Below are 25,379 nucleotides of genomic sequence, written 5' to 3' on the forward strand. Positions count from 1 at the left end.
AGATGGATAAATGACTTAGAAATTAGACCAGAGACGGTAAAGTCATTAGAGGAGGGCATAGGCTCAACACTCCAACATATAGGCATATGCAGTAACTTTCTCACCAAGACCTCCAAAGTGCAGGAAATTAAAGCAAGAATTAATAAGTGGGATGGCATCAAACTAAAAAGTTTCTTCTTATCAAAGGAAATCACCAAGAACCTAAAGAGTAAGCCTATAGAATGGGAGAAGATCTTTACCAGCCACCACTCTGATAGAGGGCTAATATCCAGAATATACAAAGAGCTCTAAAGACTCTACATTAGCAAAACAAATAACCCAATCAAGAAATGGGCAACTGAATTGAGTAGACACTTCACAAAAGAAGAGACACAAATGGCCAATAGATATATGAAAAGATGTTCAACATCATTAGCCATTAGAGAGATGCAAATCAAAACTACGCTGAGATTCCATCTAACCCCAATCAGAGTGGCAAGCATAAAGAAATCAAATAACAACAAATGCTGGCGAAGATGTGGGGAAAGAGGAACTCTTTTACATTGTTGGTGGGAGTGCAAACCAGTTCGGCCGCTATGAAGATCAGTGTGGGAGATTCCTTAGAAAATTGTGAATGGACCCACCATATGATCCGGCTATACCACGCCTGGGTATTTTTCCAAAGGGGTTGAAATCAGAGAACTACAGTAACATATGCATACCCATGTTCATAGCAGCCTCATTTGTAATAGCCAAAATATGGAACCAACCTAGATCTCCATCAACAGATGAATGAATTGCAAAATTATGGGAAATACACACGATGGAATTCTACCCAGCTATAAAGAACAAAATCATGTCATTCCCAAGAAGATAGAAGGACCTGAAGAACTATGTTAAGTGAGATCAGCCAAGCACAAAAAGAGAAGGGACATGTTTTCTCTAATATGCCCAAATTAGGGAGTATTAGGAATCCCTGAGGGACTCCAGATAATGGAGCGGAAACCTCAGCAAAGCTGAAATGGACACAGCAAAGCTGAAAATGGGTAGGAGGCAAAGAAGGCTGAGGTTGATTAATGGAAGAGCTACATCTGAATATGTGTAAAAGTATTAATGTAGCATGGTTATCCTAGGCACTCATTGTTGAGAGGGGGGAAGGGGAAGTGGAGGGTAGGAGTGTATGCTGTTTTCAATATGATTTACATAAAAATAAAAAAGAATGGATTTGAAAAGGGACCAAGCAGATCATATAGAGATGTATAGGTATTTACCAAAGATTACATAAAGAAGTAACAAAAACAAGAAAGTTGAGTTTCTCAGCAGTGAAATTCTAGAACAAAATGGTGAAATCCAACATAATATGCATGGTAATGGATATGTACTGATGAGCCTGCATTAGTGCAGGTGCTAAAGAAGACAAAATGGTGCTGATGTCCACTGGACATGAAGACGTTCTCTGAGGGGGAACCAGGCTGCACCCTGGGCAATGGCAGCCCCCAGATTCTGAGGCCCTGACCATGGATTATCCCTCTCCCCAGCTCTTCATAATTCCTACTCATATCCAGAAAAGTTTCTGAGTACACATTTTCATATGACAAAGAAAATATTAGAACTTTTATTCCACATGAAAAGTCCTTCCTGGCCAGAACAATACTGTACTAGTCACACTGCATATTGATTAGAATATACAAAGGAAATCCTTAGTCTTTGGCCAAAGGATTATGAAGCTTGGACTCAATGATGGAAGGGCAGCCTCATGGCCCATGCCTCAGGGTGCTGGGTGGACAGAGGGGGCTCTTGATTGAGGAAAGGTCATGGTGATTGCAGACACAAGGCCAGGCACATGGCGGTGGGAGGAAAACCAGCCAGAGGGGCATGAGATCCCTCCAGAAAGCGGGAGTCTGAGCTGGCTGGTGGACAGAGGCCAGCAAGTCTGCATGTGGGCTGGGACAGAGCGAGGGAGTCCCACATCTGTGCCTACTGTCCAGGCTCTTCCCCCGCTCTCCCCGGCTTGGGCCCTAAATGCCCCCTGTCAACAAGGCCTGGCAGCCCAGCCCAGTGCTGACCCAGTTCCTGCAGGAGCAGCCCTAAGCAAGCTTCTGCCAAGATGCAGCCTAAGGGGTGTCAGCTTGCCAAAGCTCCCTCTGCTCTGGAAATGCTGACAGTGAACTCCGCCAGAATGTGAGTAGCCCAATATCTTCTCAGAAACACTAGCCTGAACCGTATTGCTGGCCTTCACTGGAGGGCACTAAGGTCAGAGCAGGCTTCACACTGCACACAGGGCACCAGGGTATAAGAAAACCAGGGCTCTTAGTCAAATTCTGTAGCTGGCCCTTGTCCCCAACACACACCTCCAGCAACATCAACATCAGCTGCCCAAAAAGTTCTTGCATGAATTCTTGAGATTAGGGGTCATCATGGATGGATGGAGGCTTATTCTGCCCTGCAGAGGTCTGGCCTGGCTTCTCTAGGAGCTAAGTATCCAGAGCTGCACCGGGCTACCCCAAGGTATCCTATAGAGATCAACCACCCCTTCAGGAATGTCCAGCCCAAATGACCTCCAGAAAATTTGAAACCACCCCTGTGCACAGCACAGGAGGCCCTGGCTCCTCTGGGCAAGGAGAGTGAACTCCATGGGGATGGCTTCTCATCTGTTGCCACTACCCAAGGGTGGAGTTTTTGCTCCAGGCCAGGCGGCAGCCAGCCCCAGCGCACCTTCATGGCCATGAGCTCCTGCATGAGGACGGCGTTCTCCAGGTCCAGCCGCTGGCTGTCTCCCCGGGGCTTGACGTCGTGGCTGAGTGGGTCAATGTGGATGCTCTCTAGCTCCAACATGGTCAGCTTGACCGCAGCCCTGTCACTCCTGAGCTGCTGGATGTAATCCTTCAGCCTTTGCTCATCTTCTTTAGTGAACTCTGTGTCACAGCTACTGGCTGTGGAGCTGGTTGTACTGAGAAGGAAAGAAAAGCAGTAAAACATCACCAACAGGTCTTCTTGACCCTCTCCCCAACATCGTATCCATGGCAGAAATAAAATAAAATAAAATAAAATAAAATAAAATAAAATAAAATAAAATAAAATAAACACTGCATTTTTAGCCAGACTCAGCAGTGCACCTCTGCAATCTTAGCTTCTTAGAAGGTGGAGGCAGGAGGACTATAAGTTCAAGGCCAGCCTGGGCAACTTAGCGAGCCACTGTCTCAAATAAAAGAAAAAGGGCTGGGAATATGGTTCATTGGTAAAGCACTTGCCTAGCATGTGCGAGGTTCTGGGCGCAAGGCACCACACACACACACACACACACACACACACACACACACACACACACATATACACATGCACACACACACAATTTTTCATAGTATAGAACACTGACACTATCTTTTCAGCAAGAAATAAGTATGAAGAATAATAGAATAATAAAATGCTTAGATATCTGAGATAACATTGTGGACTCTAAAATGATCAGCTTTTACTGATATAAACCAAGGGCTAGTGTATTGTAGTATATACCAAAGACGAGGGAAATAGTTGGCGAGGTGGTACACACCTGTACTCCCAGTACTTGGGAAGCCGAGATAGGAGAATTACAGGTTCAGGGATAGCCTCAGCAACTTAGCAAGACCCTGTTTCAAAATAAAAAGAGCTGGTGTGAAGCTCACAGGTAGCATGCCCCTGGGTTTAGTCCCCAGTAATACACACACACGGAAATGATGTGGCCTTTCCAATGATAATTATGACCATGGTAGAGATAGTTTAAGTGAGAAAATATGGTGAAAAATAATGTGTGTAATAAAAATAGGTATACACATGAATAGAACTTAAATTTAAAAAAAGTTTTTTTTTTTTTTTTTTTTTTTTCTGTGTATGGTACTGGTAATTGTACTTGGGCACTCTACTTTTTCTTTTCTTTTGCGGTACTGGAGATGAAACCCAGGGGCATTCTGAGTTACACCCCAGCCCTATTTTTTTATTCTTTATTTTGAAGCAGGGTCTCACTGAGTTGCAAAGTGCCTCACTAAGTAGCTGAGGCTGTTCGTGAACTGCAATCTCCGTCTCAGCCTCCCAAATGCTGGGTTACAAGTGTGAGCCACCACGACTGGCTGCACTCTATTTCTGAGCTATATTCCCAGCTATTTTTCTTTTTTATTTGGAAACAGGGTCTCACTAAGCTGAAGTCAGTCTCACTAAGTTGCTAGGGCTGGCCTGGAACCTGAGATCCTCTGTCTCCACCTCCCAAATTACTGGGATTACAGGTGTGCACCACCACTCCAGCTTGAATAGGGCTTAAAAAAAAGAGAGAGATATAAGCCAGATGTGGTGGCACATGCTTGTAATCCCAGTACTTGGGAGGCTGAGACAGGAGGATCACAGGTTCGAGGGCAGCCTCAGCTACTTAGGTACTCCGCAACTTAGTGAGATCCTGTTTCAAAATAAAGTGTAAAAAAAATCGGACTAGGGGTATGGCTAGGGGTGTAGGAGGTAAAATGCCCCTGGGTTAAATCCCCAGTACCTAAGGGGGCAGTGTTAAGGGAATAAAGAAATGGAAGATAAAAACCCCTTTGGCCTGCTTTATGCCGTGTGAACAGGCACACGTGTTCTAAGGTGTGAATGCAGTCCCCTGGCTGGAAGTTAGAGGGAGGGTCGTGAAGGCACGTTTTACACCAACTGGTACTAGTGCTTATTATTGTACCATGAGAAACAGGGTGCACAACACAGCAATAATAATGGTGGATATGGGGTGTCCTGGGCTCACAGCATGGCCTTAGCACCCACCAGGGGTACCGGACCCATCCCCACTGCATGATGGCCAGGCAGGCACCAGGTCCTGGCCTGTGGTGGCCCATGAGGGTTTTGGAGGCCCAGGCCCCCACAGAATGAGAAAGCACCACAGGACCATGGAGGCAGAGGGCCCAGAGGGCCCAGCCTCGTGCAGCAGCAACACGCCTGGAGGAGCCAGCACCAGGGCGCACCCGCCCAGCTTCCCTAACTGCTGCGCCTGTCCAGGCATGGCCCACCCTCTTGAAACTGGCTTTGGAGAAATGGCAGAAGAACAGCAGGGGTTACTGAACTCACCAAAAGAGGCCACTGCTGTCATTTCAGATTTTGGGGAGAAAAAAAAAAATAAAGCTCAGCGACAGCAGCGGCTTGCCGAGTCTTTTGGTTGCTGAGTGGTCTGGGGCAGCTTGCCAAGCCATCTCACTCCACAGCTCCAACCTCTTCCCCAGATCCACAGTCAGGGAGGCAGAGGGCAGGGAGTGGCCACAGGAAAGGGGTTCTGCAGAGGTCCCCTGCTCAGCAAGGCAATCGCACTTTTGCATATGGCACACCCCTGCGAAGACAAAGCTGGGCGTTGTGGCCTCACCCTGCTCACTCGGCTGCGTGGGAGGCTAAGGCAGGAGAATCCCTAAAGTCCAGGGGTTCAAGGCCAGCCTGGGCAACACAGCAAGACCCTGTCTCAAAAGAGAAAATGAGAAAAGAGAAGGGCAGTATTCAAGGAGGAAGAAAGAGGAGAAAAGAGGGGGGTTGTAATCCTCAGGTGTCCACATGAAGAAGAGACTACCTTAGGTCTTGGGGTGGTCTGCAAGCCAGAGAACAATATTTAGATGGGAACTCCTGATCACCAAAGCCCCTGGAGCAGCTCTTCCTCCTTTGTCCTATAGGGACAGGATGGAATTTACTGGGACATGCAGCCTGACCACCAGATGCCACCCCTCAGGTGCTGCTGGTAAATGTGTGTGTCAGCTGGGCTGGTCCATGGTGCCCAAGCACTTGCCAGATGCCAGTCTAAGTGGTGCTTTGAAGGTACTTTTTTTTTAAGATGTGATTAAATTAGACTTTAGGTAAAAATGATTAGTCCCTGCAGTATAGGTGGGCCTCATCCAATCAGTGAAAGGCCCTTAGAGAAAAGACTATTATCCCCCAAGAAGGGGGATAGTAGTCAGACAGCCTTCAGGACATAACATCAACTTGTTCCTGGGTTTCCACCCTGATCTGCAGTTCAGACTTGCCAGCCCCATAATCAAATGAGCCAACCTCATAAGTGTGTGTGTGTGTGTGTGTGTGTGTGTGTGTGTGTGTGTGTACAGAAGTACATATCTTCACAGACAGGTAGCTTGGAGCTATCTCTAGAGAGGTCTGTTGTGTTTCTTTGCAGAGCTCTAATTAGAGCCTCTTTCACTTTGTAGATTTCCTGTTTCCTCACCTGTAGACTGCAGAGAATAATGAATGAAGATACAGGATTCATTCAGTTGTGGTAAGGATACAAGGTAACATGTAAGGTGCTGAGCCAGTGCCCAGCCTGGGTTAAGTGCTCAATAAATGGGACTCTCATTCATTTATTCAAGAAATGCCAGAGTGCCCGTAACGGGGACACTTTCAGGCTCTAGATAAATTCCCACCTTCATGAAACTGGCATTTTACTAGGGAGCCAATCAAGTAGAGTTGAACAGCACACCACATGGTGACAAGGACCAGGGGACTAGAGCGAGGGCACAAGAGTGTGGCGTGGGGTCCACAAGGTTACCATAGTTACCACAGCGGAGCCCAGCCCATGGAGACAGGAGGAAAGGTGTTGGCAGAGAGCACAGCTGCCCTGGAGCAGAGCAAGGCCCACAGGATGAGGTACAGCTGAGGTGTCAGCCAGGAGGAGGCAGCTGCCCCAGAGGCAGAGCGCCATGCAATCAGACCTGCACAGGGCTGCTTCTCCCCTAGAGCTCGCATGAAAGTCATTGGAGACTGGCAACAGCAGTGACCAGGTCTGCCTTCCCAGGGAACAGGACACGGGCTGCCTGCTGAGAGCTGTAGGAAGGCCAGCCTAGGCAGGGAGACGGGACGAATGGTGGAGCCGGAGCAGGGAGTAAGCAGGGAAGGCGGGAGGAAGGGTAAGTATAATTCTTCCTTCTTTCCTTCCTACTGGGGATTAAATCCAGGGGTGCTCTACCACTAAGCTATACCCACCCTGGCCCTTTTTATCTTTTATTTTAAGACACAGCCTTGCCAAGTTGCTGAGGCTAGCCTTAAAGTTATGATCCTCCTGCCTTGGCCTCCTGAGTAGCTGGGATTACAGGCCTGTGCTGCTATAGCTGGCTTCATTACTGTGTTTTCTTGAGCTGTAGTTTCAAATGCATGAGAAGGAAGAAGCTGCTGTACCTCCCATTTGGACACCTCACATGTTATTCCACAAAGAAATGAGCTCAGAGGCAGCAGGCAACTCAGACAGGGTCTGGGGAACTAGGAGGGAGCTGCCAAACTGGAGGGACTGATTCAAGGAGGAAACAATGGTCCCACCCTCAGTATCACAGAAGTTTTCTGCAAATAGGTCTGTGGTAGGAATGGGGAGCACAGAACCCTTAGGCAGAGCTCACACCTTCAGATTGTCAACAGACATTGAGGAAGAGAGGTAAGAGCCACAGAATTAAAGCCAACTCAAGTGGTGGTGGTGTTCACGAGGCCTCCCACAGGGCTGGAGTGGAGATGCGTGTGTTTGAACGTGTGTTTGAACAGCCAGGTGCTGGAGACTGGCAGGGCTTCCCTTCAGCTAGGCAGGGGAGGGCAGGAAGGAAATCCTTCCCGCAGCTGAGATTTAGCTTCAATGTTAGCTTACAACTCTCGCCTTTCCTTTCATTGAAAATTATTTTACAAAACTTCAAATGCACAGAAACAGACGGCCTGCCACCTACATCACATTTTGTTTTCCTCAGACAGCTATTTTTAGAAAGTTAGCATTTATACTTGAAGCACTCTCTGTTGACTTTCATTTGAAACAGAAATTGCAAAATTCAAAGAGCACTAAAAGTACAAATTCTCTAATTGCTTTGCAGGTCCTGAGCAATACTGTTTTAATAGATTTTTCCTTCAGAAGGATCAGTCTATCCCAGTAGTTCTCAAAAAGGGGGCCCTGGGCTTGCTGTATCAGCAGAGCCTGGGTGTTTGTCAGGACTGCATTTCCTCAAGCCCCACACCTTGGACCCGCAAAGCCAGGGAACTGTGCTTTAGTGCAGATTCTGATGCATGTTCAGGTTTGAGAACACTTAGCTCCTGTACAGCAGTGAGCATCGGCCTAGCTCAGTGGCAGTATCTGGATGTCCTTATGCTTTCTAGGGGGAGGCCGCTGCGCTCTCTGGGCTGCTCTGGTGGACGCCAGTGGCTGCCAGCAGGTCTCCAAAGCCAGAGGAGCCTGGGTATTTCTCTTCCGGCATGGCCTAGCCTTACAGCCCAGAGAGAATACCCAGCCTTTGCAAGCAGCAGTAAAGAGAAACATTAGTGGTTCCTATCTCCCAGATTATGGAAAAGACACAGTGCTCCCAAAGGAAGCAAGACCAGCTCTAGCTGCCACAAGGCGCATGCTCTGGGCAAGGAGCAGGGATGGGGCTGCTTTTTTTTTTTTGTGTGTGTGTGTGTGGTACTGGGGTTCCTGGAAGCCCTTCTACCTCCGGGCTATACTCCCAGATCTATTTTATATTTTTATTTAGAAACAGGGTCTCCTAAGCCAGCGCGCGCGGCTGGCTTCGAACCTGCACGATCCTCCTGTCTCTGCCTCCCAAGCGCGGGGATTACCCACACCACGCCCGGCGGGGGCTGCTTTTTTGACAGTTGGACCAACAGCCATGTGACACCCACCACCAGACTGGGACATCCCCAGGGAGCCAGGCATCTGCAGAAAACCTCCATCCAAGGAGAAGGGGAAGGGAAAGAAGGAGAGGAATTCCCCTTCTGAGAAGGCCAGTACTCAGAAGACTATACAGACTGCCTAGATCTGTGAGAACAGATCTAGGGTGGGTGGAAGGCTTATGTGTTTGACCCTCTTTGCTATAAGCACAGTTTTCAGTAAAGTAAGAAATAAAGAAAAGAATAACAAACATCTCAGTCCACAGATCTCACCCTGTTGGAAACACAGAGCTTTTAAATTGCTCTTGAAGCAGAGGAAAGTTGAATTTCAAGATTAGCTCATGGCTCATGGCCCCATCAGCCTCCCTCCCCTCCTTCCAGGGAACCAGTGGGGAACAGATCAGGCGAGGTTAATTACAATCTGCTTTATGCCCTTCATGTTCCACTGCAGAATATGATTATGACTGTGGCTGAGGGCAGGGAAGCCACTGGCCTCTCCTCTGGCCTCCCGTGGACGAGGCGCCAGCAGCCTCCCCAGGGCCTGCTGGCAGCTGCTGGTAAGGGTGAACCATTCATTAACTCTCCCAGCTTGGAAGGCGGATGAGCTCAGCTGTCAAGGGCGATAAATCACTTTCTGCAGGCTGCGTTTTTCTTCCTCTCCGGGTGGGGAGGCTGGAGGTGTTCTGTGAGCTGATGCGGGGAAAGGCTGCAGATGAAGAAACCCCCAGCCCCCTGGCCCAGCACATTTGGGGTTTGCTCTGGTTTTCTGAGGAGCCAGGCAGAATGTGTGGGTTTCTTTTGGAATGCTCTGCAGGCTCCTGTTGCACAGGTTTACTCTGCACCTAGTCATGCAACATAACCACTGCACACGTAGCCTGCCCACAGCCTGGGAAAAATGCAGATGACATGCCCCTGCTCACCCTGATACCCACGGTCACCTCTCTGTCCTAAGATGACCCTTGAAGCCAGCTCAGCAACTTGGGGAGATCTTGTTTCAAAAATAAATAAATAAAAAGGGTTAGGGGTGTAGCTCAGAAGAATGCCAGCTGGCCGTGGTGGCACATGCTTGTAAACCCAGTACTTGGGAGGCTGAGACAGGAGGATCTCAGGTTCGTGGCCAGCCTCAGCTACTTAGTGAGGCCCTCCATAACTTAGTGAGACACTGTTTCAAAATAAAGAATAAAAATAGGGCTTGGGGGTATAGCTCAGAGGTAGAATGCTCCAGTTCCACAAGAAGAAGAAGAAGAGGAGGAGGAGGAGGAGGAGGAGGAGGAGGAGGAGGAGGAGCAAGTGGAGGGGGGAGAGGAGGAGAGAAGAAAAAGAAGAAGAAGAAGGAGGAGGATGAGGAGGAGGAGGAGGAGGAGGAGGCCTTGAGCTCAGTCCCTTTCTTCCCTGCCAAAGACATCCCTCCCTAGGAGACAAAACTAGCAAACTTTACATACAAGGATGACAGGTTTCACTGGTGCCAACAAAGAAAAACCCCAGTGGCCAAGGCAGGGTGAGGCTCTGGAGTCCTGAGAGGAAGGGAAAGAGGTAGGTCCAGGAGAAGAGCCTGCAGGTTGGGTCCTTTTCAGAACATGGGCCAGAACATGGCATCTTCAAAAACACACCATTTGTAAAAATGTAACTACGTCTAATGTTTAGTCTCATGAGGATCCTACTTCATGGACTCTTTGAACCGTGCTTATCTGCGTGCATTACATTCCTAGACATCTCTGCATATATCATGTCTTCAGTAGTTGCAGTCTCCCTTGGAAGGCAATACTGCCAGGTATTTACACGTTCCTCTCTTGGTTGCCTGCATCCAGTTTTCCACTGTTGTAGCATTGCCACACTCACTGTTCCAGTCCTTATACCTTTCTCTCCTGCGCAATTTCATCGGGACCCGTTTTAAATAGAATTAGCTAATTCAGAATGATTAATGTTCTCAGTGTCAAATAGCCCTCTGCATAATCCAGTTATTCTCCTACTGTGTGTATGAGAGGGCCCCTGCCTCCACAAGCTCACTAACACTGGGCAGCACAGAATAACTTTTATCAGTTTGGCAATCTATGACTCTCAGGCATAGATGGTGGCTATCATGGTTTGTTATCGGTAATCAGCAGAGGAAAAATTCATTTTCTTCAGCTTGCCTAAATAGAAAGCTAAAAGATTTTTTCTTTTCTTTTGCCTCAAAAATCACTCACAGAGGCCGGGCATGGGCTTGTAATCCCTGTGCTTGGGAGGCGGAGACAGGAGGATCGCGCAGGTTCAAAGCCATCAGCGCTGGCTTCAGAGACCCTGTTTCAAAAAAAAAAAAAAAAAAGGTATAAAATAGGTCTGGGAGTGTAGCCCGGAGGTAGAAGGGTTTCCAGGAACCCCAGTACCACACACACACACACACACACACACACACACACACACACACACACACACCAATGGCCAGCTGGCATTCTTCTTCTGAGCTACAGCCCTCTTTTCATTTATTTTTTTGAAACAAGATCTCCCCAAGTTGCTGAGGCTGGCTTCAAATCTGTTATTCCCTCTCAGCCTTCCAAGTAGAGATTATGGACATGTACCACTGTTTCTGGGTAAAGCATACAGTTCTTCTGAAATCAGAAAGTCAAGTCTTGAAAAAAAGATAAAAAAAAACTCTTCTTGACTCTACTGTCTTATCTTAGAACTTAAATGATAAAGACCCTTGAGCAAGAGGGCTGGTATCAGATGAGGAATGTCTCAGGAAACACAAAATCACTAATGAGCAGTCATTTCTGGGACTTTGAAGAAGTCTCTCCTGTTAGTTGGATGGGAATGCACTTCTTTTTCAGTAAAGATGGCTGTTATGGCAGTCAGGTCAGGCCTAACTCTCCTTCCCTGAAGCTGCCAAAATTAGAAGCTAAGGCTGGACAGCTGTTCTAACTGGACAGCTGTTTCAGTACTCGCCCCATCAGGATTGATTCGAGGGTCCTTGACCCTTCTTTCTGCCTTTGTGGAACTTTGCCTTAACCCAGACCAGCCTAGCGGTGAGGGTGGGCACCTGGAGCTCCACTGCCCTCCATTACAGTTTGGAGTCATGCCCTTGCAGCAATGGCCTGTCATCTGCAGGCAGAGAGGCTCACACAGGCTGCAGTTATCTTCACAACGGCTCAGCCTGTCCCCACCTGAAACTGAGATGGAAGGCTCTAGGTTCCAACTTTGGCAAGAGCAGCCTTGGCGGTAGCCCATCTGCCTTGGCCATAGATCCTTCTGTGGATTTTGGTTAGGATGCTGTATCCACAGTACAAGCTGCAAATGCAATGCTTGGGGCAAGGCAGGTTTCACTGGGAATCCCGATCTCCGCTTCCGACAATTCAGTCCATTTGCACCTTTCCTGTGACACATTGATAAAGCTCTGTAGGCAATCAACATTACCTAGTTACTGTGGCCATTAAGTCAATTACTCTGGCTGTTGAAAGAGTGGCTGTATTTTTCAAAAGTGAACTGACAATGTCCCTGGGCTCCTGCCCACAGTCAACTGAAGGTTGGCTATCCTCTTTACTCTCCTTCCTGGCTAACTACCTCTCTGCTGTGCCCTCTTAAAACCATGACCTTTCTTGTCCTCAGGCACTGCTTGTGAGCTGCCAGAAACGCATCTGTAGGCCTGGAATTCAGCATTCCTTCCCTGAAACCTGAAGTCAGTGGACTGACATAGAAATTCTCTCTGCTAACCTATATAGTAGTCAGGAAAGGAATTTATGGGGCCACATAAAGCTCTAATTCTGGCAACTCCCCCCCCCCCCAAATTTGACATGGGGGAATGTCTGAGCCAGAATGGCAAGGATCATAAACATCTGAATCCACATCTAATGTACATGAGTCTGTGCCAGGTTCCGTGGGTGTGGAGTGCCGTGAATGTTGTATAGGACTCTTCCGTACCCACTCCGAGCTGCTCTGAAACAGGCAGGAAGGGGAATGTAGAGCTCTAAGTAGAACTGCATGGGGTCACAGTTAAACGCCCCTATACCTGATGGAAGACCCATTTAGGGACTAAAATTAGTTAAAGGATCATTCCTTATGAGGTGTTCTTTGAATGCAGAGACTCGTCGTTCTAAATTTATCTCAGTAAAAATCCAAGATAAAAAAGTAAATTTCTCCAAGAAAATAGTATCAACATCACGGCTCATTAATACCATGAACTATTTTTTCAACCAACTATTTGAAGCCAGGATTTCCCCTAAAATATGGCAAGAAAACTACCCTCCAATTCCAAAATTGTCTGTCATTCAGATTAAAACAACAAGTTTACTTTTGGGGGTGGGGAAGTGTGGGAGAAAAAATTAGCACCAACCTCATAAGCTACTGAAATAGCACAAGTTTCCTTGTCCACCCAATTCTTATGTTTGCTAATTCAACATAACGGTATCAATAACAACCTCTCCATGGAAATGAACATGAAAATTATAGACTATATACAACTGGAAAAGTCATTAAGAGGAGCATCTTTTTTCTGTATTTAATAAGTAGACTATGGCTTTGAGAAAAAAATGACAATCTGTGTTTCACTGATTAAGACAATTGTTACTGAGTCAGAGGAAATAAGTCCCTAGTGTTTGTATACCATCTCATGGTACGTGGCCAGGACAAGTAAATGGATGTCTGAGGTTATGGCTGGTCCTGCCAGTGAGAAAGAGTTGGGGACATTAAATTGCTCTCAGGCACCAAGAAAGCATCAGTCTTTCTCCTTGGCTTTGGAGGTTCCATCTGCTTCTGGTGTGGTCACTTGGTGTTATAGCTGGAGACGACGCATTTGAGTTTCAAGTCCTGGGTCTCCCTCTGAGCAGGTGCCTACACTGCGCAGTCACTTACTTGACTCGAGTCACTTACATGTCTCTAAGTCAAGGTTTTCTCATCTGTGGAAGTGGGGTCAGAATCCTGTCTTTCATGATTTAGAAATCCCATAAGAATCTAAAAAAAAGTAGTAAACTGAAAACTGGGATATACAGAGAAGGAAACTGTGAGAGGCTTCCTTCTGACTCTCCAGCCCCATGCAAAAGGATCAAAGAGCTTCAGCAGATTATGCTTAGCAAGGTCTTTGCTGCCCTCTTCTTCCTCACCTTTTTCAACTACCCACTTTAGTTCTGTAGATTCACAAATTATAAACTTGACCTCAAGTTCATGGTTAAGTGGCTGCTAAGCATGTGCCTCATGCAAAGAGGCAAAGACAGGAGAGGAGAGTCTGCTGCCTGAGGAGAGGGCAAGAGGACACAGGTGCCGGAGGGAGGGGGGGTGTGGGTAACTGAGCCGCCTGGGGCTTGCAGCAGGTGGGCCTTAACTACTTCCACTGCTTCCAGAAATCAAGGATTGCAAAGAAATGCAGAACAGTAAGGAGCCAGCATTAGACAGAAAGAAAGGTTTGCATTTGGACTCCCTACTTTCTGCAGCAAATTGCCTGTCTGGGCTGCAGTTTCCACATGGGCCAAACCAGAAGGCCTCTCTTTAGCTCCCCATTTTTGTTCTTCAACTCTTTGGATGAAGCTGGCTGAAAATCTGAAGCAAATTCTGCCTTCCCCCTCCACACAGCTCCCAGGAGCTGGTCCTCTGTGCGCCCAGCCCAGCATGGAGATGACAGGCAGATGCACGGCGTTCTGGGCGGAGAGGCCACCAGTACCTGGTGTGGCTGTTGGAAGACAGGCTCTCCCAGGGCTGCACACTGCAGCCCGCCACGGCGAAGGCTCCCCCGCAGCTGCCATCCAGCTTCATGAGCAGGGCCTTGGCGGCATTCTCGGCTGTCTTCCTGCAGTCGTGAGCTCGCTTGAGCATCTGAGTGATGTTCTCCTCCCCTGACTGGTCTCCTGGTCACAGAGAAGACAATGGCAAATCAGCACAAGCCTAGGGAAGAGCAGCCTGGGAGTGGCCTGTCAGCTCGACTGGGGTGTGTGCTTGAGGGAAGCGGCAGCTGCTGCAGTGCAGTGGGGAGACCCGGGTCCTGGGCTGGGCTCTGCCACTTAGCGCAGTGTTTGGGAAGGCATTTCTGCATTTCTCTGCTTCGGGCTCCACTATTCTTCTGGACAAAGGAAGGGGCTGGCCACTGTGATGTTCAAGCTCAGCTTCTAGCTCTAACATGCTGAATTTCTTTTTATTAAACTTTATTTCTGGCAGTATAGGGGTTGAACCCAGGGGTATTCTATCTCTAAGCTACACCCCCAGATTTATGTATTATTCTTGAAACAGGGTCTCACTAAGTTGGGGGGGGGCTCACTAAGTAGCTAAGGCTGGTTTTGAACCTGTGATCCAGCCTCTCAAGTACTGGAATTACAAGAGTGCATCACACCTGGCTTTAGCATGCTGATTTTTTGTATCCTGGCTCCTCCCACTCAGGCACAAGACTAAGGTGCATTAGCCTTTATTTTTTCCTTTTTGTTTTTGGTGCTGGGAATTGAGCCCAGGGTCTCACTAAGTTGCTAAGGGTTTTGCTAAGTTGCTAGGGTTAGCCTCAAACCTGCAACCCTCCTATCTCAGACTCCCAAGTCCTGGAATTGCAGGCATGCACCACTGTGTGCAGCTCCATTGGCTTTTTTGTGAATGAGAACAGGGAGAAATTGGGGTAAAACTGCCATCTCCACACACTGACAGCTTCCATCAGCTCTTTCTGTAGAAGCAAAGGACAGAACTAATGGCTCAGATGAGAACTTTGGGTGAGCTCTGTATTTTTTGTACCAATGCTATTATTCCTGACCCTCTCAGCTTGGCAAAAGTGGCCAACTCAAATATGTGCAAGAGCCAGGTGGCCGGGCTATTGCAGGACACTGGGGTCTGGTAGGTTCCAGTGTAAAGCCAGGCGGTAAAGTCTCTGCCCAAGATTTTCACATTTTTGTTGCATTTTATTTATTTATTTATTTATTTATTTATTTATTTATTTTGATGGTACTGGGGTTCCTGGAAGCCCTTCTACCTCCGGGCTACACTCCCAGACCTATTTTTACATTTTCATTTTGGAAACAGGGTCTCCTAAACCAGCGCGCGCGGCTGGCTTCGAACCTGCGCGATCCTCCTGTCTCCGCCTCCCAAGCGCGGGGATTACAAGTGTGCGCCACCACGCCCGGCTTTTGTTGCATTTTAAACACAGTGCTAGAAAAGGCATAATTATAATAAAAAGATGAAAAGATGAGTGAGAGTCAGGCACAGTGGTATACACCTGTAATCCCAATACTTGGGCGGCTGAGACAGGAGGATCACAGATTACAGGCCAGCCTTAGCAATATAGTGAGACTCTAGCAATTTAGCCAAACCCTGTTTCAAATTAAAAGTAAAAAGGAATAACACTGAAGTAATGAATGTGCACAACCCCACAACATCAGAACCTGATAAAACAGAAAATCAGAGATTTCTAGAAGATCAAATCAGGAAAATAACTGTAGAAATAATAGAGGTGCTTCGAAAAGAACTCAGAGAGAGCCAAAAAGAGATAAAGGATGCAATTAATGAAGTAAAGGCCTCAATTCAAAGCACAAACAACCGATTAGACCACATGGAGAACAGAATCTCGCTCTTAGAAGATGAGCAATCCAAAAATGAATGCATAGTTTCTAATCTAGAAAAAGATATCCAACAGCAGGAATCTGACATTGAAGAAATATGGGCCCATCTTAAGAGAGCTAACCTAAGAATAATTGGAATAGAGGAGGGAAAAGAAAGTGATACCAAAGGGATCAACAATCTCTTCAAGGAAGTAATAGCAGAAAATTTTCCAAATATAGAGCAAGAGGTTGATACACAGATCCAGGAAACTTATAGAACTCCCTTTAGACAGGATCGGAGAAGAGGATCCCCACGCCATATAATTGTCAAAATGACCAATGTGGAAGCCAAGCAGAGAATCTTAAAGGCAACAAAAACAAAGGGCCAAGTGACATTCAGCGGCAAACCAATTAGAATCACTCCAGACTTCCCAAACCAAGTCATGAGAGCCAGGAGGGTTTGGAGTAACATATTCCAAACTCTGAAAGAAAACAACTTCCAGCCAAAAATTTCCTATCCAGCAAAACTTTCTATCAAATTAGATGGAGAAATAAGAAGCTTCCATGACAAACAGAAACTGAAGGAATTTATGTCTTCAAAACCAGCACTAGAGAAAATACTCAAAGAGATTAACTACAAAGAAGAAATAGGTAACACTCACCAGAACCAGAGAAACAAGAGTTTCCATCCAACAGACAACTAAGATTGGTTATCTGTGGAGATTCATTATTTATGTTAGTCTTTTACCTATCTCTAAATTGTATTGTTTGCCTTTATTGTTGTTAATTTTTAGGATTTCTAGTTGGAATATTAATATACCTTCAGATATAGCATTTGGAAATATTTTATCCAATTCTATTAGTAACTTTTAACTCTGTTTACATTGTCTTTGGATATACAATATTTTCTATTATTTTTTAGGGAGTTTATATTCTTCTGTTGCCTGTGCCATTGAAATCATATCCAAGAAATCACTGCCAATTTCAATGTTGTGAGGTTTTATGACCCAGATTTTCTCCTAAAAGTTTATAGTCTTAAGATTTATATTTAGGTCTTTTATCTAGTTTGAGTTAATACTTGTATGTGGGATTAGGTAAGGGTCCAATTTTATTCTTTTCCATGTAATTATTATTTTTCAACAATATTTAGTTAAAAGATTATTATTTCCACCACCAAATCTTCGTGGAAACCCTGTCAAAAATAACTTGACAATATAGGGAAGAAGTTAGCTCTAGGCTTGTATTTAACTCCAATGGTCTATATATCTGCCTTTAGAACAGTACTACACTGTTTCAATTATTGTAGCTTTATATGGTTTGAAATCAGAAAATATACATCTTCTAGCTTTGAAAAAAAAAAAAAAACACAAAAAACAAGCCAACTGTGGTGGCACGTGCCTGTAATCCCAGTACTTGGGAGGCTGAGACAGGAGGGTTGTAGGTTGAAGCCCAGCCTCAGCAAGTTAGGAAGACCCTCAGTAATAAGTGATCCTGTTTCCAAACAAAAATTAAAAAGGGCTGGGGGTGCAACTCAGGGGTAGAACATATCTGGGTTCAACCTCCAGTGCCAAAAACAAAACAAAACAAAAACCATAAATAAATAAGTAGAAATTTTAAAAAACAAAAAAACAAAAAAAAAAAACAAACAAAAAAAAAAAAAAAAAGTAAAAAGGGCTGGGAGGTAGACTGCCCCTGGGTTCAATCCCCAGTACCCACCCCCCAAAAAAGATGATTGGCCACCAAGGGTGGGAGGGAGGGCACGGAGTGGAGCATAGGGTTTTAAGGCAGTGAAACTACTCTTTATGACATCAGGATGGTAGATACACCTCATGATAAGTTTCTCTGAACCCAGGGCAGCCTTAATGTCAACTGTGGACTTTGGACTTTGAATGATAATGCTCTGTCAATGAAGGCTCAAGTGTGGCAGAGGCGGCACTCTGTGGAGGATGGCAGGGTGGTGAGGCCGTGTAGCAGGACAGTTAGCTCTGTTCCTTTCTCTCAGTTTCCCTGTGACCTAAATATCTTCTAAAAAAATGAAGTCTTAACACAGCAAAAAGAAAAAAAAAAAAAAAAGAAAACCAACAAAATAAAACAAAACACTGTCCTAGCTACACAAGCCATTGGTTTGCTACCTTACCACATAGATCCATGCTCTTTCAATACTTTGAGATGAAATCTTGAAATTCTGTACGCTAAGCTTTACAAAATGATAAATGTGAAACTGGATGAGGAATACACTCAGTCTCCCCACCCTCAAACCCACTGCCGAGGCCCGAAGAAAACCAGAGCACAGCTTGAAAACCACTGGCCTAAATCATCTAGAATGCATGTACTGAATGCTTGGAAAGCCAATGAGAAACAAAGAGAACTGCCCAACAATCGATGCTGTGGGCAAACGTCACAAACCAGTTCTTGCTTATATGGCAGGGGGACGTGATGGACTGACCGACCCTGTCAGCAGAATAGAAAGTGGGTTGTAATGGGGGGATGCAAAAACTTGAGGCGACCCTTTGCACTGTGGGGACTGGGAGGAAATGGGGCTGCAATCCTGTGGCCAGCATTCCCTGTCCTTCCCTCTGACAGCCTCCATGCTTTTATATCTTTTCACAAAGATACCAACTGACTGCTGTTGAAATTCTATTCTCAAGTAGGCACGACAGTACTCTCTGGTGCATTTTGCAAATATACAGATGAACTACTCGTTACTAGGCAAATACTAGGTATTTCATTACTGATTTAAAATATTTTATGTATTTATTTGGGTGCTAGGGATTGAACACAGGAGCATTCTACCTCCAAACTAAACACCTAGCCCTTTTTATTTTTCATTTTGAAATAGGTTCTCACTAAGTTGCTGAGGCTGGTCTTAAACCTGTGATCCTCCTGTCTCAACCTCCCCAATAATAAGATAATAGGTTTGCACCACTATGCCTGGCCTGATTTTAAATGTAGATTTACTGAAGCCCTTTCTGATCCTACCAAACAAGTGTACTGCGGAGGCGTAAGCTTAATAAAGGTGCCTTGTGAGGAGCACAGGTGAGGACATTTCTCTGATGCAAACTGGACAATGATTAATTTTTCTCTTTACTTGATTGACAATAGGCAAGAACATTGTTGGATGTATATCATATAAGGAATAAAGTTTTATGGTTTAGCTAAAAGACCCTGAAAAAACAAGGTTTCTGATGAAAATGTTGGCAGAGTTTCTACTTCTAAGCTGGGATGGCAATATTATTAACCAAAAAAGAAAAGAAAAAAAAAGAAAAAAATTGAAAACCCAGAGGGAGGCGTGGAGGACGGTATTGCACACAGAGGAAGGCCTAGCCCCTACTTGGATAGCTTGGGTACAAAGCAGGAAATTAATGGCTAGTGTGCTTCCTCCAGATTTGATTCAAATTCCCATATACGTTCTAAGCAAAAGAGGGCACACATGCGCGTCTGAGCAAAGCCAGGCCCGGTGGATCTGGCAAGGTAGAGACTCGCTGGGGAGGGCCTGCAGCAGGGGCCTTCTTTGTGAGGTGGATCCTGGAAGGTCCTTCCAGAAGCACAGAGCCCTTGAAGACCTGTGGGTCCCAGGGCACATGACTCCAAGCCTGTCTGTGACAAATGGTCCCTATAGAGAGGGTACCTGGCCTGCTGCACCACCTACCTATGGCTCAGGAAGGACCTGGTCACTTGACTTTGTTGATTTCTATTGCTTCTCCCAATAAGCTGCAGCTATAAAGTCTAAGTACGGTCAAGTCTGAGGCCCAGTTCCACATGGAGGGGTAGGGACCCATCCCCTTGGTCTCTTTCCTCTCCAGGACCATCTCCACTGCAGGGCACTGTGAGGAGTCACGGCAGTGCAAGTCTCAGAGCCACCACCACTGGCCAAACTCAGCAAACACCACTAAGCCCAGGCTGCTGCACTTGTACCCTTTATTCACTAAATTCCCTTTCATCTTACTCAAAATTGAGGGGTAGAAGTAGGGGGAGCAATGTGGAATCTGAGGTATGAATCAAGACAATAGGATCTCTGATCCCTGGGGTGGGGACAAGAAATAGAGGTGGGAAGGCAGGAGGGTCAGGAAAATAACCTGGCTCCCCCTCACCCCAGGCTCGCTCATGGGTACGCGACCAGCAAGGCTCACAAGAGCAGCTTTGGAAATACTGCCTCTGTGTTCCTTGACTCTTAGAAACAAGGGAACCTATAATGCAAAACTACTCAGAGAAAAAAACCTGGGGACCACACGGCCAGTAACAGCCAGAAGGTGAGGCAGAGGGCCCAGAGCAGCCAGCAGCTTCACAGCACATCCGTCCCTAATCACAAGCAGGGCCTCCCACGCCATCAGCCCAGGAGGAGACGTTTCCTAAGAGGTCTTGTTTGTTTTAACTTGTCTGTAATTCTGTTTCCACTCCAGTTCTTGCTGCATTCAACATAAACAATTTATCTACTCAGTCAGGAGGAAAATGAAAGACACACTTAATAAGTGAATTTCAGGTCGCTGAGAAATGGAGAGCATAGGCTGAAGAAGGAGACAGCTGGGGAGAGGGACAAGGGGAGGGACAATGGGCTCTAGGACACGTACCAGGGGAGGAGCCCACGCCGGCCGCGCGGAACTGCCCCAGGATCAGGCTCTGCTCGCTCTCGGCCAGCGCCAGGAGGAGTTCATAGGCTTCTACGCACTGCTCGCTGAAACAGAAGCACAGGGGAGGGGTGAAGCGCCGGCATGGTTGGTTGGGCTTCGGTGACACCAGCACCACGGCCTGGGTCTCACTGTCCACAGAAGTGAGGAAACATCCCGGAACATTCCCTGGACAAAGCCAGTGGCTTGCTCTATGGTGCTGGCCTGGGTTTGTTTTGTTTTGGTGGTACTGGGGTTTCTGGAAACCCTTCTACCTCCGGGTTACACTCCCAGACACCTATTTTTTATATCTCTATTTGGAAACAGGGTCTCTTAAGCCAGTGGCTGGCTTCGAATCTGCGATCCTCCTGTCTCTGCCTCCCAAGCGCAGGGATTACAAACATGCGCCACCACACCCGGTGTTTTGTTTTGTTTTAAACTAGGTTCTAGAAAAATATAAGGGAAGCAGTAATGGTGGGAGAGCCGTGCTGGTTATGCCCAGCTAAGAGAGATATGGGACGTACAGGTGTAGTCAGCCTCCACGGTGGCTACCACTGAACCCCATGTCCTGCTCTCCATACCCTTCTGCTGGCCATACTGGACCAGGGTTGGTCTGTGTCACTAAGAGAAGGGGGCAGAAATGGTGACACGTCACTCCTAAGATCATGTTATTAAAACACTGTGACTTCCATCTTGGCTACACTCTCCCATCTCCTTTCTTTCTCAGATCATACTCTTCAGGGGAGGTGGTTGCTCTGAAGAAGCCTATGTAGTGAGGAACTAAGGCTTCCAGCAATAGCCAGGGAAGAACTTGAGTTCAATCTCTAGGATAACCCACTGGATCCCCAGACAACAGCCACGTGCGAGCCTCCAGCCCCAGGTAAGGGCTCAGAAGAGGCAGCCTTGGCTGAAAGCCTGATCAGAACCTCCTGACAGACCAGTTAATAACACCCCTAAGGAGATGATTTTGACTTAGACTTGCACTATACAGTTAGCCACAAGCTACATGCAGCTACTTAAATTATAAAAGTTTTAAGTTAATGAGATGAAAAATTGAGTTCCTCCCCTGCTAAAGCCATATTTCACATGTTCAGAGCAGCGCATATCTAGGGGGCAGCAGGAATGGAGAACAGATTCCATCATAACACAAAATTCTAGTAGATGCTTATAAAAAAGGCCTCAGAAAACACTCTCAGATCTCTACAGAATCTCTCACAAAGTTTAAGAAAAGAAAAAACAGTCTATTTTCTTTGATGCTACCACTCATTGGGCAAACAAGGCCCATGGCCTGAGGTGAGATGCATGCAGACCCACCAACAAACAGGAAGCAGGCGGCATGGACGCACCACGGGGACAGAAGAACAGAGGGGGCCACGTCGCCTCCTCAGGCACATAGCTGATTAGCTTCCCCAAGCCAGGGAAGTGTTGCCTGAGCCAACATTTAGTTGAGAGTTCATCTGTTTTTTATTGTCTTTACTTTCATTATCCTTTATTTTTGTTTGTTTATCTTGGGAATTGAACTCGGGACATTTTACCACTGAGCTACAACTCCAGCCTTTTCTATTTTTTATTTTTGAAACAGGGTCTTGCTAGGCTGGCCTCAAACTTGTGATCCTCCTGTCTCTATCTCCCAAATTCCAGGCATGCTAAGAATGAAAGAAAAAGGCCAAATCACTAGCTTGAGGCACTGGTAGCTCCTCTTCACAAGGGCAGTCCATACTTCTGGCTAGAGGTGCCGGGACAGCCCTTCATCCATGAGGATGTCTAATATGACGGGAGCCCTCCTTGGGCAGAGAACAGCCTGTGTCGGGAGCTGCTGCCAGGCCTTGCTTTGGTGTATTTGTGAACTGGCATGACTGTGCTCTGGCTTTGGTCTCTATGTTGGGTTGATGTTTTCTGAATAAAAACCAAGGTTCCTTAAAATAATATTAAGAAGGATGCTAAGAGTAAGTAAGGTACAGTCGTCAACTACTCTGAGATGTTGGCAACTAACTTAAGTTGAAATGCTTATAAAATCAAGATATAGCCGGGCGTGGTGGTGGACAATAATTATAGAACTTGGGAAGCTAAGACAGGAGGATCTGGGTTTTCAGCCAGTCTCAGTTACTTAGTGAGGACCTCCACAACTTAGTGAGACCCTGTTTCAAAATAAAGAATAAAAAATAAAAAATAGGGCTGGGGTTAAAGCTTGGATGTAGAATGCCCCTGGGTTCAATCTTCAGTGCCGCAATAGATAAATAAACATATAAAGATAGTACGTAAGAGTTTTGTACTTTTTTTTGCAGTCAGTACTAGGGATAGGTCTCACTAAGTTGCAGATGGCCTCACTAAATAGCTGAGGTTGTCCACAAACTGTGATCCTCCATCTCAGCCTTCTGAGTACTGGGATTACAGGCATGTGCCGCCATGTCCAGATAGAGTTTTGGTTTTTTTTAAACAAACATTAGTTAAAAAGTGGATGAATTCCAAAGCATGAAAGAAAAGTGGCATGATTTCTGTACCACTTGCTCACTAGTGAATGAATTGTAGGCATTTAAACTGACTTGTGTTTATAGGGAAAAATGGCAGCATGTCTGAAGAGTCATAAAAATATTAGAATCTTCTAACCTAGAATACCTGCTTCAGAGATACTATCCTAGGGAAAATATTAAAAAAATTGAGGATCTTATCTGTATAAAAATATTCACTATAGCATTATTTCTAATATAAAAAAATCTGCAAAAGTCTCAATGTCTTTTAAGAAATGAGTAAATAAAATACATAAACCATATATGTAGTCTTTGAAAATAAATAGTGATTATTAAGCTACATTTAAAAAAACTATAGCAAAGCCACGCATGGTGATATATGCTTGTAATCCTAGCATTTGGGAGGCTGGGACAGGAGGATTGTGGTTCAAGGACAGCCTCAGCTACTTAGTGAGACCCTTTACAACTTGTGAGACCCTGTTTCTAAAATAAAGAATAAAAAATAGGGCTGGGGTATAGCTCGGAGGTAGAATGCCCTTGGGTTCCACCCCTAGTAACACACACACACACACACACACACACACACACACACACGACTATGACAAACAGAGCCAGGTATGATGGCACAAACCTGTAATCCCACCTACTGGGGAGACTGAGGCAGGAAGATCATGAGTTAGAGGCCAGCTTGAACAACTTAGTAAGACCCTGTCAAAATAAAAAGAGCTATGGGCATAGCTTACTAGTAGGATGCCCTTGGGTTCAATCTCCAGTACTGCAAACAACAACAACCAACAGTGATAACACAACACAAAACTGTGACAAACTAAAGGAACAGATTGCACTAAATGTACAACAACATATACAGTATATATGACTACAAATAAAGTCTGGAAAGAACAAAAGCATGTGTACTGCAGAAGTTGATATTTTGAGTGACATGACTCAAATGAAGTAATACTCAGGTTAAACATGAAAGTAGAAATACACTGCTTACTTAATCGTTTCCCTCATCGTTTTAATGGCTCAGGGCAATAAATGATGTTCAAGATGTGTCACGATAACATCTGTGAGTCCAAGTCTCTAGTTATACCTTGTGAGAGCTGGGTTTCTACTTTTATGCAGAAAGTTCCTATGAATGCATTTCTAGATTCAAGTGGCTGCAACAAAATGATGCGTCTTCCCAGCTCCCGTGTCGCACCTGTACTGCAAGGCCAGCCTCAGCGCCGTGGCGTTGGACTCGTACTTCCCCACTAGCATGCTCATCCTCTCAGCGTTGCTTTTGCATTCTTCCAGGGTTATGGTCAGGAGGTCATTCTGGGATTTGAGGTGTTCAATGCGGCTACAAAGAAAGAAACATCACTTTCATGTTAGGATTGCAATTAGTTTGCCAACATTTTAGTTGTCTCATTTATAGGCAGGCTAGAAATGCTCATGAAGATGGTGGTGCTACACACCTGTGATCCCAGTACTTGGGAGGCTGAGACAGGAAGATCCTAAGTTTGAGAACAGCCTCAGTAAGCACCAAGATGCTCATCAACCTAGTGAGACCCTGTTTCCAAATAGAGCTGGGATGTAGCTTAGAGGTAGAATGCCCTTGGGTTCCATCCCCAGCACCATAAACAAACAAACAAACAAGTGGGCTTGCCAGCTATTTTAGCAAATGTACCTGCTGTAAGGAAACAACCTAAAAAGAACCAGGAGCACTGGCGCACACCTGTGGGAGGCTGAGACAGGAGGATCATAGGCTTAAGCCCAACCTCAGCAACTTGGCAAGATCCTGTTTCAAAGTTCAAAAGGGCTGGGAGTGTAGCTCAGAGATAAAATGCCCCTGAATTCAATCACCAGTTTAAAAAATGTATTATGTCAGTCAGGAGCACAAAAATAAGCCCCTGGTTATTTACCAGGCTGCTGTGCTACACGGTACCCTGTGCCAAGTGCCAGGTAAGGCTCTGGAGCTATACCAAGGAAGGTACCTGGTGCATACCTGCACAGGACCAATGGATTATGGCACTGTATCCTGGCTACTCTGCTGGGCCTCTGCTCACTCATGCTCCCAGCAACCTGCATTAGCAGGTTAAGCATTAGTTTCCTTATCTGTCCTGCGAGAAGACAGAGGCCTAGAAAGGCTAAGAAGCTAACCCTGGGATTTGAACCAGGCAGTTCAGCCCCAGACCCTGTGCTCTCAACTACTCCCAGCAGAAGTGAAAGATGAATCCAGTGAGTGTGCAGAGAAGTGTCCC

At 46.0% G+C, this 25,379-nt stretch overlaps 1 protein-coding gene across 1 annotated transcript in view; it reads right to left on the minus strand.

The window, feature by feature from the left end:
* Positions 1-25,379, minus strand: part of MCC (MCC regulator of WNT signaling pathway) — a gene marked incomplete at both ends in the record, with an annotated part of 309,641 nt that overhangs the window by 31,435 nt on the left and 252,827 nt on the right. Inside the window, 4 exons of the mRNA XM_080711825.1 lie at positions 2,644-2,929; positions 14,216-14,399; positions 20,633-20,736; positions 24,338-24,478. Of these exons, the coding sequence (XP_080567951.1) occupies positions 2,644-2,929; positions 14,216-14,399; positions 20,633-20,736; positions 24,338-24,478 (715 nt within the window). The remainder of the gene's footprint in view (positions 1-2,643; positions 2,930-14,215; positions 14,400-20,632; positions 20,737-24,337; positions 24,479-25,379) is intronic.

The sequence above is a fragment of the Muscardinus avellanarius genome, assembly GCF_963383645.1.
Source record: "Muscardinus avellanarius genome assembly, chromosome: 1".
NCBI lineage: Eukaryota > Metazoa > Chordata > Mammalia > Rodentia > Gliridae > Muscardinus > Muscardinus avellanarius.